Source organism: Stegostoma tigrinum, chromosome 45 (assembly GCF_030684315.1).
Source record: "Stegostoma tigrinum isolate sSteTig4 chromosome 45, sSteTig4.hap1, whole genome shotgun sequence".
Classification (NCBI taxonomy): domain Eukaryota; kingdom Metazoa; phylum Chordata; class Chondrichthyes; order Orectolobiformes; family Stegostomatidae; genus Stegostoma; species Stegostoma tigrinum.
Genome location: NC_081398.1, coordinates 274,396 through 290,154, shown reverse-complemented (window position 1 = coordinate 290,154; position 15,759 = coordinate 274,396). Strand labels below are relative to the sequence as shown.

Sequence of the window (15,759 nt, the reverse complement as noted above, 5' to 3'; positions counted from 1 at the left end):
CTTGAACGTTTACTCTCCTAGTTGTAACTACATTAGAACATAGAACAGTACAGCACAGAACAGGCCCTTCAGCCCACGATGTTGTGCCGACCATTGATCCTCATGTATGCACCCTCAAATTTCTGTGACCATATGCATGTCCAGCAGTCTCTTAAATGTCCCCAATGACCTTGCTTCCACAACTGCTGCTGGCAACGCATTCCATGCTCTCACAACTCTCTGTGTAAAGAACCCGCCTCTGACATCCCCTCTCTATTTTCCTCCAACCAGCTTAAAACTATGACCCCTCGTGCTAGCCATTTCTGCCCTGGGAAATAGTCTTTGGCTATCAACTCTATCTATGCCTCTCATTATCTTGTATACCTCAATTAGGTCCCCTCTCCTCCTCCTCCTTTTCTCCAATGAAAAAAGTCTGAGCTCAGTCAACCTCTCTTCATAACATAAGCCCTCCAGTCCAGGCAGCATCCTGGTAAACCTCCTCTGAACCCTCTCCAAAGCATCCACATCTTTCCTATAATAGGGCAACCAGAACTGGACGCAGTATTCCAAGTGCGGTCTAACCAAAGTTTTATAGAGCTGCAACAAGATCTCACGACTCTTAAACTCAATCCCCCTGTTAATGAAAGCCAAAAAACCATATGCTTTCTTAACAACCCTGTCACCTTGGGTGGCCATTTTAAGGGACCTATGTATCTGCACACCAAGATCCCTCTGTTCCTCCACACTGCCAAGAATCCTATCCTTAATCCTGTACTCAGCTTTCAAATTCAACCTTCCACCTCGCATTTATCCAGGTTGAACTCCATCTGCCACCTCTCAGCCCATCTCTGCATCCTGTCAATGTCCCACTGCAGCCTACAACAGCCCTCTATACTGTCAACGACACCTCCATCCTTCATGTTGTCTGCAAAATTGCTGACCCATCCTTTAATCCCCTCATCCAAGTCATTAATAAAAATTACAAACAGTAGAGGCCCAAGGACAGAGCCCTGTGGAACACCACTCACCACTGACTTCCAGGCAGAACATTTTCCTTCTACTACCACTCGCTGTCTTCTGTTGGCCAGCCAATTCTGTATCCAGGCAGCTAAGTTCCCCTGTATCCCATTCCTCCTGACCTTCTGAATGAGCCTACCATGGGGAACCTTATCAAATGCCTTGCTGAAGTCCATATACACCACATCCACAGCTCGACCCTCATCAACTTTTCTAGTCACATCCTCAAAGAACTCGATAAGGTTTGTGAGGCATGACCTGCCCCTCTCAAAGCCGTGTTGACTGCATTTAATCAAGCCACGCTCTTCCAGATGGTCATAAATCCTATCCCTCAGAATCCTTTCTAACACCTTGCAGACGACAGACGTGAGACTTACTGGTCTGTAATTGCCGGGGATTTCCCTATTTCCTCTCTTGAAGAGAGGAATTACATTTGCCTCTCTCCAGTCCTCAGGTACGACTCCAGTGGAGAGCAAGGATGCAAAGATCTTCGCAAGTGGCGAAGCAATTGCATTTCTCGTTTCCCAAAGCAGCCGAGGACAAATCTGGTCCGGGCCTGGCGACTTGTCAATCTTAATGTTTGACAAAATTTTCAGCACATCAGCTTCCTCTATCTCTATCCATTCCAGCATGCACACCTGCTCTGCAAAGGTTTCATTCACTACAAAGTTCGTTTCTTTCGTAAAGACAAGCAAAAAACTCATTTAGGGCTTCCCCTACCTCCTCAGACTCCACACACAAGTTCCCTATGCTATCCCTAATCGGCCCTACTCTTTCTTTGACCATTCTCTTATTCCTCACATAAGTGTAAAATGCCTTTGTGTTCTCCCTAATCTGTTCTGCCAAGCTGCCAAGAACCCTCCTGGTTCTCCTCAGACCATTTTTGAGCTCCTTCCACACCTGCCTGTAATTCTGTAGAGCTGAGCTTGACCCTAGCTTCCTCCACCTTATGTAAGCTACCTTCTTCCTTTTGACGCGAAGCTCCACTGCTCTCGTCATCCAAGGTTCCTTTATCTTACCCCTTCTTGCCTGTCTCAGAGGGACATATTTATTCATCACTCGCAACAACTGTTCCTTAAACAGTCTCCACATGTCTATAGTGCCTTTACCGTGGAACAATTGCTCCCAGTCCATGCTTCCTAACTGATGTCTAATCGCATCATAGTTTCCTCTTCCCCAATTAAATATCGTCCCATTTTGCCTAATCCTCTCCCTCTCCATAGCTATGTAGAATGTGAGGCAGTTATGGTCACTATCACCAAAATGCTCTCCCGCCACAAGATCTGATACCTGCCCCGGCTCGTTTCCGAGCACCAAGTCTAGAATGGGCTCTCCCATCGTCGGCCTGTCAACGTACTGAGTTAGGAAACCCTCCTAAACACACCTTACAAAAACAGCTCCATTCAAATCTTCTGCTCTAAGGAGGTTCCAATCAATATTAGGAAAGTTAAAGTCACCCATTACAACAACCCTACCACGTCCGCACTTTTCCAAAATCTGTCGACCTAAGCTTTCTTCAATCTCCCTGCTGCTATTGGGGGGCCTGTAGTAAACCCCTAACGAGGTGACTACTCCCTTGCTGTTCCCAATTTCCACCCATACTGACTCAGTAGGCAGATCTTCCTCGACAATGGAAGCTTCTGCAGCTGTGATACACTCTCTGATTAGTAGTGCTACGCCCCCTCTTTTAGACAAACATCTTTTTATTAAAATTGAAGGAGTTTTCAGTCACCTGCTCTCTGACGAATCCCACATGTACCTTGTCCAGACTGTCATTGTCGAAAGGATGTTTCCTGTTATGGGACGAGTCCAGAACTAGTCCATGGTTTTAAAATTAGTGGTTACCCTTTCAGGACAGAATTTTTAAAGGGGATCACTCTAAGAAAGAGATGGTGAGGAGCACACAAGTTGGAGAGTACATTTGATGAAGTCTTCAAAATTCTGAGGGATCTTGACAGGTAGATTAGGAATAAAAGTTTCCATTGCCAGAAGACCAGAATCGACATTAAAAAAAGAGCATTTACACCCATTGGCTGACTGATTAGGCCCTGGAATGCATTGACTGAGAATGTGGTAAAGGTAGATTTCACCTGGGGTGTTGAAAAGGAAATTATTATCTGAAGAGGGGTTAGGGTTAGAAGCACAGGTACAGAGATACAATATGGGAATGGGGCTAGTTAAGTTCCACTTACAGAACAGGTGCAGAAATAATGGGCTGGATAGCTTCCTTTTAGTGCTATGACTAAGAGCCTGTAAATTAGAATCGGTTGACCCTGTTAACAATGAATGCACCATAGAATATTCAGATGTCCTGAGAATATACTGTTTAAATACAAATTCTTTTTCACCTTGGGATTTAGTTGAGGCCCTATCCTTTTAATAAGATGTGTTCTCTTCTCTCCTTGACCCCCTACCCCCAACCAAACCACAACTACCCCTCAAATGCAGCATACCACTGTAAATGTGTGGACACTTGGCTAACACAGACAAAAAAGACCTGCCCTGTTTGCAAGCAACGTGTTCTGCGTTCAACTGCTGATCCTGAATCGGGATCCGATGTGGAAGATTACCCTGAAGGAGATGAGCGTCAGTCGGAGCGTACTCCACTTCTCCAAGCGGCTTCGTCCTCTGCAACACAATCATTTGGCTCCATGGCCTATTCCCCCACACAGCACAGAGGGGAGCACTCATCAGATTCCAGTGAGGATGGTTGCATTGCTGCCTATGCTGAGAGAGAGGAAGTTCCAGATCACAAGCAGGAGAATCAAAGTCACTCTTCATTCACTAAAGGATCTGGATCTCAGCCTAACATCAATCCTGGGCATGTTTTTAATGTGTAGTTAGGAACCTCGGGCCTTACTATGCTCTTATTTGTAAAACTGTAATCATTGTGTGACTGCAGCTCAAAGAGGGCTTAATTTAGAACTTTTTGGGGCAATGTTTAAAATACATATTTTTTGTGTGAACGGGGAGGTTCTGCTGTTAATGAGCAATGAGCACAAGCTGGTTTAGTATCTGCACATGAGCATATTGCTCAATGCCAACCGAATTCAAGCTTTTTCAACTCCCTGTAACAAAGGTATTCGGTGGGGGACAGAGAAAGAATCGCTCCAGAATGTGATAGATATCTCATTAAATGCCGTGAAGAAACTTTCTCTTCCACTTTCTGTAAAAAGTGCTCAAAATTAAAAAGCACAACTTCCTGGGGCCCTTGCTGGTCGGAGGTAGACAGTCCCTCATCTGCAGGCGATCTAGAAGTGAGCTACTCTCAGTTCCTCAGTCTCTGTTCTCATCAATGATAAAAGCCTGGTGTGGTGTATATTCTCCCTAACTGTACAGGAGAGAGCTCTGGAATCTGAACACCGAAACAGGGCTATGTGTACTGGTACTTGCAGTTTCTCCCAAAGTCACTCTGGCCTGATGTGGGCAGTATGATCACAAAAATGTTTGAAATGTTCATAGTTCCCTTTTTATACTAAATTTTGGAAGTCTAATAATCAGAATGTTCTTTTGTTACAATTGTGTGATTAATTGAGCAGCTAGTTATTGATAAGTTGTGATCATGCATAAGAAGCGCCGCTAAAGGGGGAATGAAGCCAGAGTCAAAGACAATAGAAATAGCGCAGTCTTAGCTGTCTGGCATTTGCATCTCCAGTCTTTTAGTTTATTTTGCTGCTTGTGACCATTTCCTCATTTATAAAGAATGAGGCATTTACCGATGATGGACAATGCCCAGGACCTCTGTGTTCCAGACTGCTGCCTGTTGATCTTTCACTTTGAATTACCTCCTCACACTGACAATAAATGTGCTGAAGTAACACTAGGTGACTGGAAAATCAGTTGCAGCAACTGACTACAATTATGAACATTCCAGGAATTGGTCCTCTGGCTCAGCTGTGCATTTTGACCCCAGTAGTATTGTAGGGTTTCATGAGGTGTATTATTTGTATTTTGTGTGGGAAAGGAGAAACAAATTATGTGATAGCATCAAATTTGATTTATTCCAGATTTCAATTACATTACAAAGAACCACAAACTCTCTGTATCCTGCCATCATGCATTTGCATTGTTTGCTGCATTTGCATGGTGTACTGTGGATGCTGGAGACCCGAACCAACAAAGCGCTGGAGAAACTCAGTGACTCTCACCTGTGAGACAGCACCTGTGAAGGGAGAAACAGAGTTAACATTTCAAGTCCAGTGCGCCAGCTGCTCAACCTGCTGAGTTTCTACAGCACTTTGTCTCCATTTTTTGTGAATATGGTTCAGGAAGGAGTTAGAGACAGATAATGCAAGCATTGCTGGAACTTGAGGCATAGTACTGAGTATGTCTTCTGTTGCACTCCTTTCATTTGAATTGGCTGAAATTTGAATGTATTGTGATCAGAATGACAGCTTTTATCAAATGCCAAACTCGACAGGAGCAAGAATCAAGTGTGATATGGAATTGGCAGTCTTCATAAATGATATGTTCCTTGCTTATCCATGCTTTTCAAAATCCGTTTAATTACATTTTATAATTAATTTTTAATAGAGTTTGTAATCATCTAAACAAATATATGTCAAATTCACTACTGCTCTGTCACACAGTGAGGGCAGCTATCTTTATTCCACAGCAGTTTCCACAATGCAGACAAGTTAATTATGAATCTGGGTGACTGATAGTTAAGAGTCATGGGCCAAGACTTCCCAAACTTCAGACAGTTGGTGATCAGAAACGTTCTGAAAAATGCTGGTCAGGACCTCAGATATTCTGAAGAACTGAACATGCAGTTAAGCACCAAAAAGGTTTAACTTCCAAGGGCAGTTTACCCGGCATCTAGATCTCTGTGACAGAGTTCCCAACTTTAAGTTCAAGCAGAAAATTTAGATGGTTCCACTTCACAGAACTCAATAGTTAGCCAGGAAAAGTTAGATGGTTAAAACCTGTTCAGACTCCAGGATAACTTTGAAACTGACCACATACCCACAATACCTGACTACCTTGCACTCTCACCCTAGTATCACATCATGCATATTTCTGGCACTTCAACCTAACTGGTCCATCTGCCCCTTTAATCACCTGGCACCCTCACCCTTCACCTACTCACATTGCATTCCAGCCACAAATCCGACCCTCTGTACCCTCATCTACTTACCTCCCACACTTCACTCAGTAGCTGTGGGCTCTTTGAGTATTTTACTTTCTGGAATACAGCAGCACTCATCGTCAACATGGGACGTGGTTTCTATGACAGTTTGCTGGTAAGCTGCCTCTGATTTGCTGGACTGATAGAAAAATCCTGGGAAGGAAACTGAGCTCTTTTTATCTGAACAGTTTGGAAATAGGGATTCTTGCAAACTAATACGTCATTCCAGATCATACAGAGGCCAGTTGGCTTGAGAGTCCATGCTGGCTCTCTGTGGCATGACCCAATCAATCCCAATCTCCTGTTCTATCCTCTGTCGCTGTAATTTTGTTCCTGTCAAACACCCACCTAATTTCCATTAAAATCATTCATGGACTCCACTGCTGTCATCCTTGTCAATGTGTTCCAGGTCATTATCACCCTGCATTTAAAAAAATCCTTTCTCACCTGTAACTCTCTCCCAAGCAGTTAAATATGTGTCCCTTTGTCCTTGTGCCTTCAACAAATGGGAACACCTTTAACTGCCATCTCAAAACTTGTCGAACCTTGTCCACTTCTATCGAATCCTCACTCAAGCTTTTTTGGTCCAAGGAGAGCCAGCCCAGCTTCTCCAGCCTAACTTTTTATAAAGATTCAGTGAAATTCAAGTTTTCGTATGCTTTGCTATCTTCTGTCTTAGTACGTCTTTTTACCTTTACGGTCTGTGTATGTAAATTCCAGGTCTGTCTGTGCACATGCTCTATAACTGTGCCATTAAGTCGGCCCTGCTTCTCCCTGTCCCTTCTGCCAAAGTGCTTCACCTCACAATTCCTTGTCAAAAATTCCACTTTCCTTTGTGTTCTCATTCTGCTGGGCTGCCCTGTTAGACGGTCTTTTGGCATTATCATCAGTATCTCCCATACTTTTAAGTTTGATATTGTGGGAAAATGTTGAGTTTTGTTCCTTCATACACTTCTTCACAGTTCTTGAGGGAATACAATTGTCTACAACCCTCCAGTCAATTAGTTGATAATAAAACAAAGAACTGCAGATGCTGGAGATCTGAAACAAAAACATAAATTGCTTGAGAAACTCAGCAGGTCTGACATAATCTGTGGGGGAAAAGCAGACTTAATGTTTCAAATTTGGTTCTGATAAAGAGCCACTGAACTCAAACCATTAACTCTGCTTTCTCCCCACGGATGTTGCGAGACCTGAGTTTCTCCAGCAATTTCTACTTTTGCTCCAGTCTATTACGTAACAAAGCAAGTGCTACCTTTTACAATTCTGTGTTGGGTCTGCTCAATGAACTCATTTTTTCCAAGTGCCTCTAGTTTTTTTTACTGTGGTTATTGTTCCTTTAACGTCATCGACAAACGATGCTAAATTGATTGGCCTGTAGTTGACACAAAAATCCTTTCACCTGTTTTTGGGATAAAGATAGCATATTCGGCACTCTCCAGTTATTACAATGTTTGGCCAAATCTGAGACAATATTAACAAATCTTTTCGCGAGCCTCCTATCTGCTCTAAGCATGTTCCAGGGAATCCTGTCTATCAGTTCTTACCTCATCTATAACATCTGTCATCTTTGCTTCTACCATTATTTGTCTGTTTCCTCTAGGTAGGCAGTGGTACAAATTACTCGTTAAATATTATAACCTGCATCTTTGCTTATATCAACCTCTTTGGTCCTATTAAGGACAGTGTTCTCCAAAGATCTGATCATGGTGATCAGCATGCTGATACTATATACAACATTGATTTCTGGTTCTGGATGTTGCTGCCACACACAGCTTAGAGGTTAGCGAAGGAGAAAAATTAGTGGGAATCCTGAATAGGACCCACCTTACTCTTTACTATCTGTTTGCTGTTTATGTGCCAGTAGATTTTTATGTTCCTTTTATGCTGACTGCTGATCTAATCTCATAAATTCTTGGCGGTACTTTCCTCTGTTTTCCCCCTCAACTTTTTGCATTTGGCCTGGTTCTTGCCTGAAGAATTATTTGGTGTGCAACATGCATTTTATTTTTTGTTTTGTTGTATTCTCTATCTTCCATGTCCTCCAAGGAATTCTGGCTTGGTTCTCTTCTTTTTATGCCTTTATCGGAATGTATTTGAAAGTTCTTATCCATAAAACACTTTTTTCTGTCAATTCATTTGGATCATTGAAAGTCCCACAATATTAGCACTCTATAGGTTTTTCACATCGCTGTGATTTTCCTGCAGATTCATTCCTTTTTCTCCCTCACACTCTCCCGAGCAACATTTTCCCCTTTTACTTGTCCGGTGGCTTATGTCTTTGCCCTTTTTAAAACCGGTTCCCCTTCTCCTTCTCTGTCTTTTCTGATCACTTTGTATCTTTGAATGTGAAGTACCATCGTTAAAGCCATGTTTCTGTTATTGTGTCACCGCAGCATTATTCCCCAAAAAGCTATTTTTGCATACACCCCACATTATTCAGCACACTTTATGGTTATTTAGGTGCACCATAAGCCTGTCTTGGATTATTTTTATATGGAAATGAGCTGATTAGTTGATTTGCTGTTTAATATAACAGTAATAAATAAGTTTAACTTTCTTTATCTACAATGATGGAATGATTCAACAGCCAATCACAAACAAAACTCAGCAGATCATTGTGAGGAAGGGTCTCCAGACCTGAAAGGTTAACTCTGATTTCTCTTCACAGATGCTACCAGAGCTGCTGAGCTTTTCCAGCAACTTCTGTTTTTGTCTCTGATTTGCAGGATCCACCATTCTTTCAGTTTTAGTTGAACCATTCTACCACTGGGCCTTAATCTTGTTACAAACCTCCGCGAAGCCAGTATCTATTGTGTAAATTACAGGTATTTTTGGCAGAAGAGGGTTCCCATTGTACATGGCATTTATAACACTAGAAATTGGACAGAATGCTGAGCGTTATCGCCACCAAGATTAACACGAACACTCCAGATTTCCATGTCAAACAGCAAACTACCAGCTTCTATTTGAAGCGAATGCCTTTTCTTCCCCATCCCATTGCTGCCAACTCTGAATAAAATTAACAAATTTCAAAACGCTGATATTTTGAAACCTACAATTTTGTTTGCTACTTATACATGCAGTGTACCGAAATTACCTGGCAAACATGCTTGTTAGCTGTGTAAAAGTCAAGTTCATGCCCTTACAGAACAGAATCCTCAAGTTGAAGAATTAGCAACATGTGCAAACGATCATAAGAAGCAACTATTTGTTACATCAAGCTTATAACAATGTAAATTTATAAAAAAAACCCTCTTTGACATTGTGAAACATTCCAAGTGTTAACTTGATAATTCCCAGATAAATATAACGTGGCAGCTGCGCAACAAACCCAGACCAAAGCAGAGAATGTTGGTCTGATTTTAAAAAGCCCTTATGTCCCGATGGACAGACTTATAAAATTAAAACTTCCTTTCCAAGTTACAAGTCAGCATCTTTATCGGCCTTGTGCTATGTTCAAAGCCTCTGTTTAGACACTTATTAGTAGTATTGCTATCTTTCCTGATGTTTTATACGAATCTGTAAAAATGCTTTTGGTTTTAGCCACTGGATTCACAGTCTCAGCTCTCCCTTTCGTGTTTTTAAAGAGATTTTTAGCAGCTTGAGGCCAAGCAGAATGCCTTCTTGGTTAGCAACATGGAGAGAAATGGGCCTGAATTGGCAAAAATGGAGCGTAGCAAGAGAAATAGATTTAATAGATATAAGGTATCTATTTCTTTGAGTAGAATTTATTTTTTATTCAGTCCTGGGTGTAGATAAAGTGGCATGCCAATGTTTTGTTATCGTCGCTGCTGATGTTATTACTAGACACGTAATGTCCCAGATTGAAATGTTTCACAGATCTTATTTGGTTTGGTTTTAATGTGGCCTGTCACTGAAACATAACCACACATTGTTGCTGATTTAGTTTTAACAATAGAAGAGTTAGTTTAGCAAAATAAATGAAGATAAAATAGATTAAGCTAATTGTTTAAATACAACATTTTTCAGGGTTTTGAAACATGTTAAAAATAATACCCCATTAATCCTAAAAACACTCCGTTACAGATTCCAAAAACGCCACTGGGCAGTCAGTCATTAAACATTTCCAAACACACAGAAAATTCATATGCCTCTAATTCAAAATTCAAAGATCCAAACCTTATATACATTTTTAATATCTTGTTTTTAAGTATCATACTGTATAACGCAGTGTCTTTCTGTTTATATTTCTCTGTGCCTAGTTGTATGTCTCCACCTGTGTGTGTATCTCTCTGACCTTGAGAGTGGTCAGCATGTTTAATTCCTGAAATGCACGTCCCTAATTCACCTAACAAGTATTTTTGAATGTGTAGCTAGATTCCCTTGATGTAACCTGGAGGCGCCGCCATTGGACTGGGGTGGACAAGGTCAGAAATTGCATGATGCCAGGTTATAGTCCAACAGGTTTATTTGAAATCACAAGCTTTGTGTTTTGAGGTGACTTCACCTGATGAAGGAGCAGCGCTGTGATTTCAAATAAACCTGTTGGACTATAACCTGGTGTCATGTAACTTCTGACCTAGTCCGTTGACATAGGTTAATACAATTGGATCACAATAATTCAGATCCCAGCCTGATGCCCCTAGAATTCTACAGCACCAAAAATATAAATGTTTTATTCCATGAGCAAAATGGTCAGTTTGTTTCTGTTTATTACTGTTATAAGTCAAGAGACTTTCATTTGGTTTCTTTAATAAACCAAGAATATTTATCATCAACAAACTTAGTTTAATTCCTACTTGTTTAAAGAATATCTCCCCTTAATCACAATGCACACACAATCATACAACAAACAAGACAATTCTGCAGAAATGGCACAGATTTGACAGGGGGGGAATAAAGGCAAATGGGAAAAACACTGCAGTGGGTCTGAACTCCGGATAAATAAAAGGAAAAACTTATGATCAAGTGCATATCCTGTTATCAAGATTACAATGCTGACCATGGTAGAATCAATGAGATCTTCAAATCAGACCAGTTCGGGTGAGAGCCCATTAGAGTTCAGTCTTAGAATAGAGTCAACAGTTCAGCTTTCTGAGTTAAGAGGCAGTTAAAGACAGGGATTTCTAGAACTTCTTCAGATTCCCCGAAGATACTTTACTGGAAGACCAATCTGTGCCCCTTGCCTTGTAAAGTTTGCTGTTTTCTGGGAGAGAAAAGATCTTTAGTTTTGGTGCCAGTTTCTTGGAAGTTTTTTCTTTGTCTTCAACTTACAGACCTAAGTGTGTATAGAAATAGCAACTTTAGTTCAGAGGCTGTTGCTAGGCAATCCTCACTACAGGTCTCTTCCATCAGTTTGGTAGTTACCATTATAAAATCCATACTTCATCAATCTGTTAAAAGCTTTACCTTGCATTCTTTCCACAAACTCAGTTATCTTTTTGCAACAATACATGAGCCACAGCCCTCTACAACTTCTGAATATTCACTCATCCTGCTGAACACACCTCCCAGAAATAATACAGATGAAATTCTTTTTGAATCCAGAGTGCCCGGGAAGTTTCATATTCCATACCTTCAGAGTCCTTTATAATGAGTACAATTCCCGAAAAGGAGAACAAAAACCCAGTGTTCTGATTTGTTTTCGTTCGTTGCTGCTGCCACACCCCAAAAGTTAGAAGTCTATGCGTTTCACCTTTTTAACATAGTCCCTGCTGAGTAATTCAACATGTACAGTTTAAAATATTTTGCAGATAGTTCAATGTTTTAATCATGTGATTTTTAGTTATATGTTTCATTTCAGTTGTAAACCCCAATGGAAGCCTTTCCATTAAACACTGGACATTAACTGGTCTTGTTTGTTCATTTACAGGTGATTTGTTACATCAGAATTTGATACAAACCTAGCAGATTCATTCCAGATGGGGAAATTCCAGTCTTCATGGCTTTGTTCTTGCAAATAAGTTACAGGTTTTTCAGTAAAGGTACCACCCCAGTGTCTAGACTACAGCATTAAAGGAAACGCAGTATCGAGGGACCACCACAATGATGGAAGGGCACCAGTGAACAAAGATGGGAGGGCAGCATTGAGGGAGAACTAATGGAAGTTCAATATCGAGGGAGCGCTGATAGAAGGGCGGTATCGAGGGAGCGCTGATGAAATGGTTATGTTTAGGGAGAACTGATGGAAGGGCTGTATCAAGAGAGTCATAGAGTTGTACAGCACAGAAACAGACCCTACGGTGCAACTTGTCCATGCTGACCAGACATCCTAAACTAACAGTCAAATTTGCTGGTATTTGGCCTGTATCCCTCTAAACCTGTCTTATCATGTACCCATCCCGATGCCTCTTGAATGTTACGTATAAGCTTCCACCACTTCCTCTGGTAGCTCATTGCATACATGCCCCTCCCTATAGCTCAAGCTCTCCAAACCTGATGACGGCATTATAAATCTTTTCTGAACTTTTTCAAGTTTCATAACTTTTCTCCTATAGCAGGAAGACCAGAATTGAATGCAGTATTCCAAAAGTAGCCTAACTAATGTCCTGTACAGTCACAACACGACCTCTCTGCTCGTATTCTCGATGCTCTGACCAAATACCTTTGTCACTACCCTGTCTAACTGCGACTCTACCTTCAAGGAACTGTGAACCTGCACTCCAAGTTCTGTTTGTTTGGAAACAAACCCTAAGGCCTTACTGACCCATACCTCCTACATTCGCATTCATTTATGAAAACGACAGAAAGCAAATGGACCCAGCACCGATACTTCTGGCTTCTTGCCGATCATAGGCCTTCAGTCTGAAAAGCAACCCTCAACCACCACCCTGTCTCCTTCCTTTGACCCAATTTTGTGTACAAATGGTTAGCTCTCCCTGAATTCCATTTGATCTAACCTTGCTAACCAGTCTGCCGTGTGGAACCTTCTGGAGCACTGATGGAAAGGCAGTATTGAGGGTTAATTCATGAAGGGCAATATTAAGGGAGCACTGATGGAAGGGCATTTATCAAGGGAGCACTGCTCAGAGGGCAGTATTGAGAGATCAATTGATGGAGGGGCAGCATCAAGGGATAATTGATGAAGGTCAGTATTGAAGGAGCACTGTTGCAAGGGCATTATTGAGAGAACATTGAAGGGCAGTATTGAGGGAGCGCTGATGGAAGGGCATTAGCGAGGGAACATTGATGAAGGGCATTATTGAGAGAACATTGAAGGGCAGTATTGAGGGAACACTGATGGAAGGGCACTAGCGAGGGAACATTGATGGAAAGGCATTATCGAGGGATAATAGATGATGAGCCGTATTTTTATTCACTAAGATATAAACATCGCAGGTTGGGTCAACATTAATTGCCCTCCTTAGTTGCCCTTGAGAAGGTGGTGGTTGGCTCATTTCTTGAACTGTTGCAATCAACATTGCTATAGGTAGACTCTCAGTGCCCTGAAGGAGCGAAGTCCAATGTTTTGTCCCAGTGACAGTGAAGGAATGGCAAAATATTTCAAAGTCAGCATTGTGAGTGACTCAGAGGGGTACTTGCAGGAGCTGGTATTCCTATGTATCTGCTGCCATTGTCATTCTAGAATGGAAGTGGTTGTTGATCCTGTCTAAGGATCTGAAGACAGTGCACACTGCTGTGACTGGTGAAGGGAGTGGAAGTTTGTGAATATTATGCCAATCAAATGAGCTGCTTTGACCCAAATGGTTTTGAGTTTCTTGAGTTTTGTTGGAGCTGCACCCATCCAGGCCAAGTGGGGAGTATTCCATCACCCTCCTGCCTTGTAGATGGTGGGACAGGCTTTGAGGAGTCAGGAGGTGAGTCACTCACTGCAGGATTCCCAGCCCCTGACCTGCTTTTGAGCTGCTGTGTTGTACATGGTAAGTCCAGTTCAGTTTCTGGTCAATGATAACCCCCAGGACTTAAGATTGTGGAAGATTCAGTGATGGTAACACCATTGAATGTCAAGGTGCAGTGGTTAGATTGTCTCTTATTGGTGTTTGTCAGTGCCTGGCAGTTATGTGGCATAAATGTTACTAGTACTTGTCAGCCCAAGCTGCATTTGAAAATAGACTACTTCAGTACATGGGGAGTCACAAATGGTACTGAACATTGTGCAATCATCAGCGAACATGATCTTCTGACCTTACGATGGAGGGAAGATCATTGGATAAGCAGCTGAAGATGGTTGGGCCTAGGACACTACCCTGAGGAACTCCTGCAGAGATGTCCTGGAGCTGACATTACTGATCTCCAACAACCACAACCATCTTCCTTTGTGTCAGGTATGCAAGCATACCTGAAGGCATGCTTGCGATTGCCCCCCGATACCCATTGCTTCCAGTTTTTCTAGGGCTCCTTCATGACATATTGGGTTGACGTCAAGTAGTGATGCCTTGATGTGAAGGGCTGTCACTCTAATCTCACGTCTGGAATGCAAATCATTTGCCCATGTTTGAACTAAGGTTGTAATGAGGTATTGAGGGAGCATTGCACTGAAGGACGGGCTATAGTGAAGATGTGCTGTCAGAGGGACACCTGTCTTTGTAAACTGTTGTCACAATTCCATCTGTAAGCTGGTTCCGACTGCGAAGTGGATTTGTAGTATACTGTGTTAATATCTTGGAGTTGAAAGCGGAGGAAGCATAGATTGCACATTTCACTTCTGACAAGGTGAATCTTTTTTAAAATAAAGATCAGCAAATAATTTTGAGAACAAAAGAACATTTTCCAAGAAAACATTTGACTGGAAAATGACAATCTTCAATTGTTGGTTCAAAGTTTTAGCTGTCCCTAACCAGGCTGTTCCAGTGCAATTACAAGCATTGAGCTGAGAGTGTGGAAAATTGCTCTATGTCCTTTGTGAAAATAATTCATTCGTGGTCCAGACTCCTGAACTTGTCAGATGTTCATGACAGTTTGATGAACCAGCTCTTGCTCAGCGATAGCCTGATCACTGCAAGACTCGGCTAATTGTGCTGAAGATGATACTGGTGATCCCTCAGAGGGCACAGCAAGCCAGCTGTACCATGGGAAAACTTGTGATGAAAGTTATGGGTCAGACTTAACATGGTTACAAACCTAGCTAAGTGATAGAAAACATGGACAGAAATTCAGAGAGAAACTCAGCAGGTCTGACAATAGCTGTGAAGTGAAAACAGAGTTAACGTTTAGTCTAGCGAGCCCCAAAGCAGGGTGTCTGTGTGGGAGAGCAAGTGAAAGTGAGTGAGCAAGAATGTTGCATGTTGCATATACATGTGCGCAAGAGAGAGAAATTGAGTGTCTCTAAGCATGTTTGTGCACGTGTGGTTTCCTCTTCATAGATGCTCCCATCTCCAGCTCTTTATTTTATTATAGGAAGCAGGGATAATAGTTAAATGGGTTTGGATTTCTCCTGGTGATCAGTTTCAGGACACTCACTTTTTCACTTTTCCCTGAAATGTGAAAATTGATGATTAGTTTGCAGGAAACAGTTTTGAAGTTTGCAGATGACAGAAATCTTGGAGGAATTGTAAACTATGAAGCCAGGGCAGCACGGTGGCTCAGTGGTTAGCACTGCTGCCTCACAAGCACCAGGGGGGCCTGGGTTTGATCCCACCCTCAGGTGATTGACTGCAGACTTAGCATGTTCTCCCCATGTCTGTGTGGGTTACCCCCCCCAAGTCCAAAGA

At 42.0% G+C, this 15,759-nt stretch overlaps 1 protein-coding gene across 7 annotated transcripts in view; it reads left to right on the top strand.

Moving 5' to 3' along the window:
* The window catches only part of LOC125448635 (E3 ubiquitin-protein ligase RNF167-like), a 98,544-nt gene extending 86,614 nt beyond the window's left edge, over window positions 1–11,930 (top strand). For all 7 annotated transcript variants that reach the window (XM_059642645.1, XM_059642639.1, XM_059642641.1 and 4 more), the window contains one exon: window positions 3,445–11,930. In XM_059642645.1, the coding sequence (XP_059498628.1) occupies window positions 3,445–3,836 (392 nt within the window). In that variant the 3' untranslated portion in view covers window positions 3,837–11,930. The remainder of the gene's footprint in view (window positions 1–3,444) is intronic.
* Window positions 11,931–15,759: the final 3,829 nt, after the last annotated feature.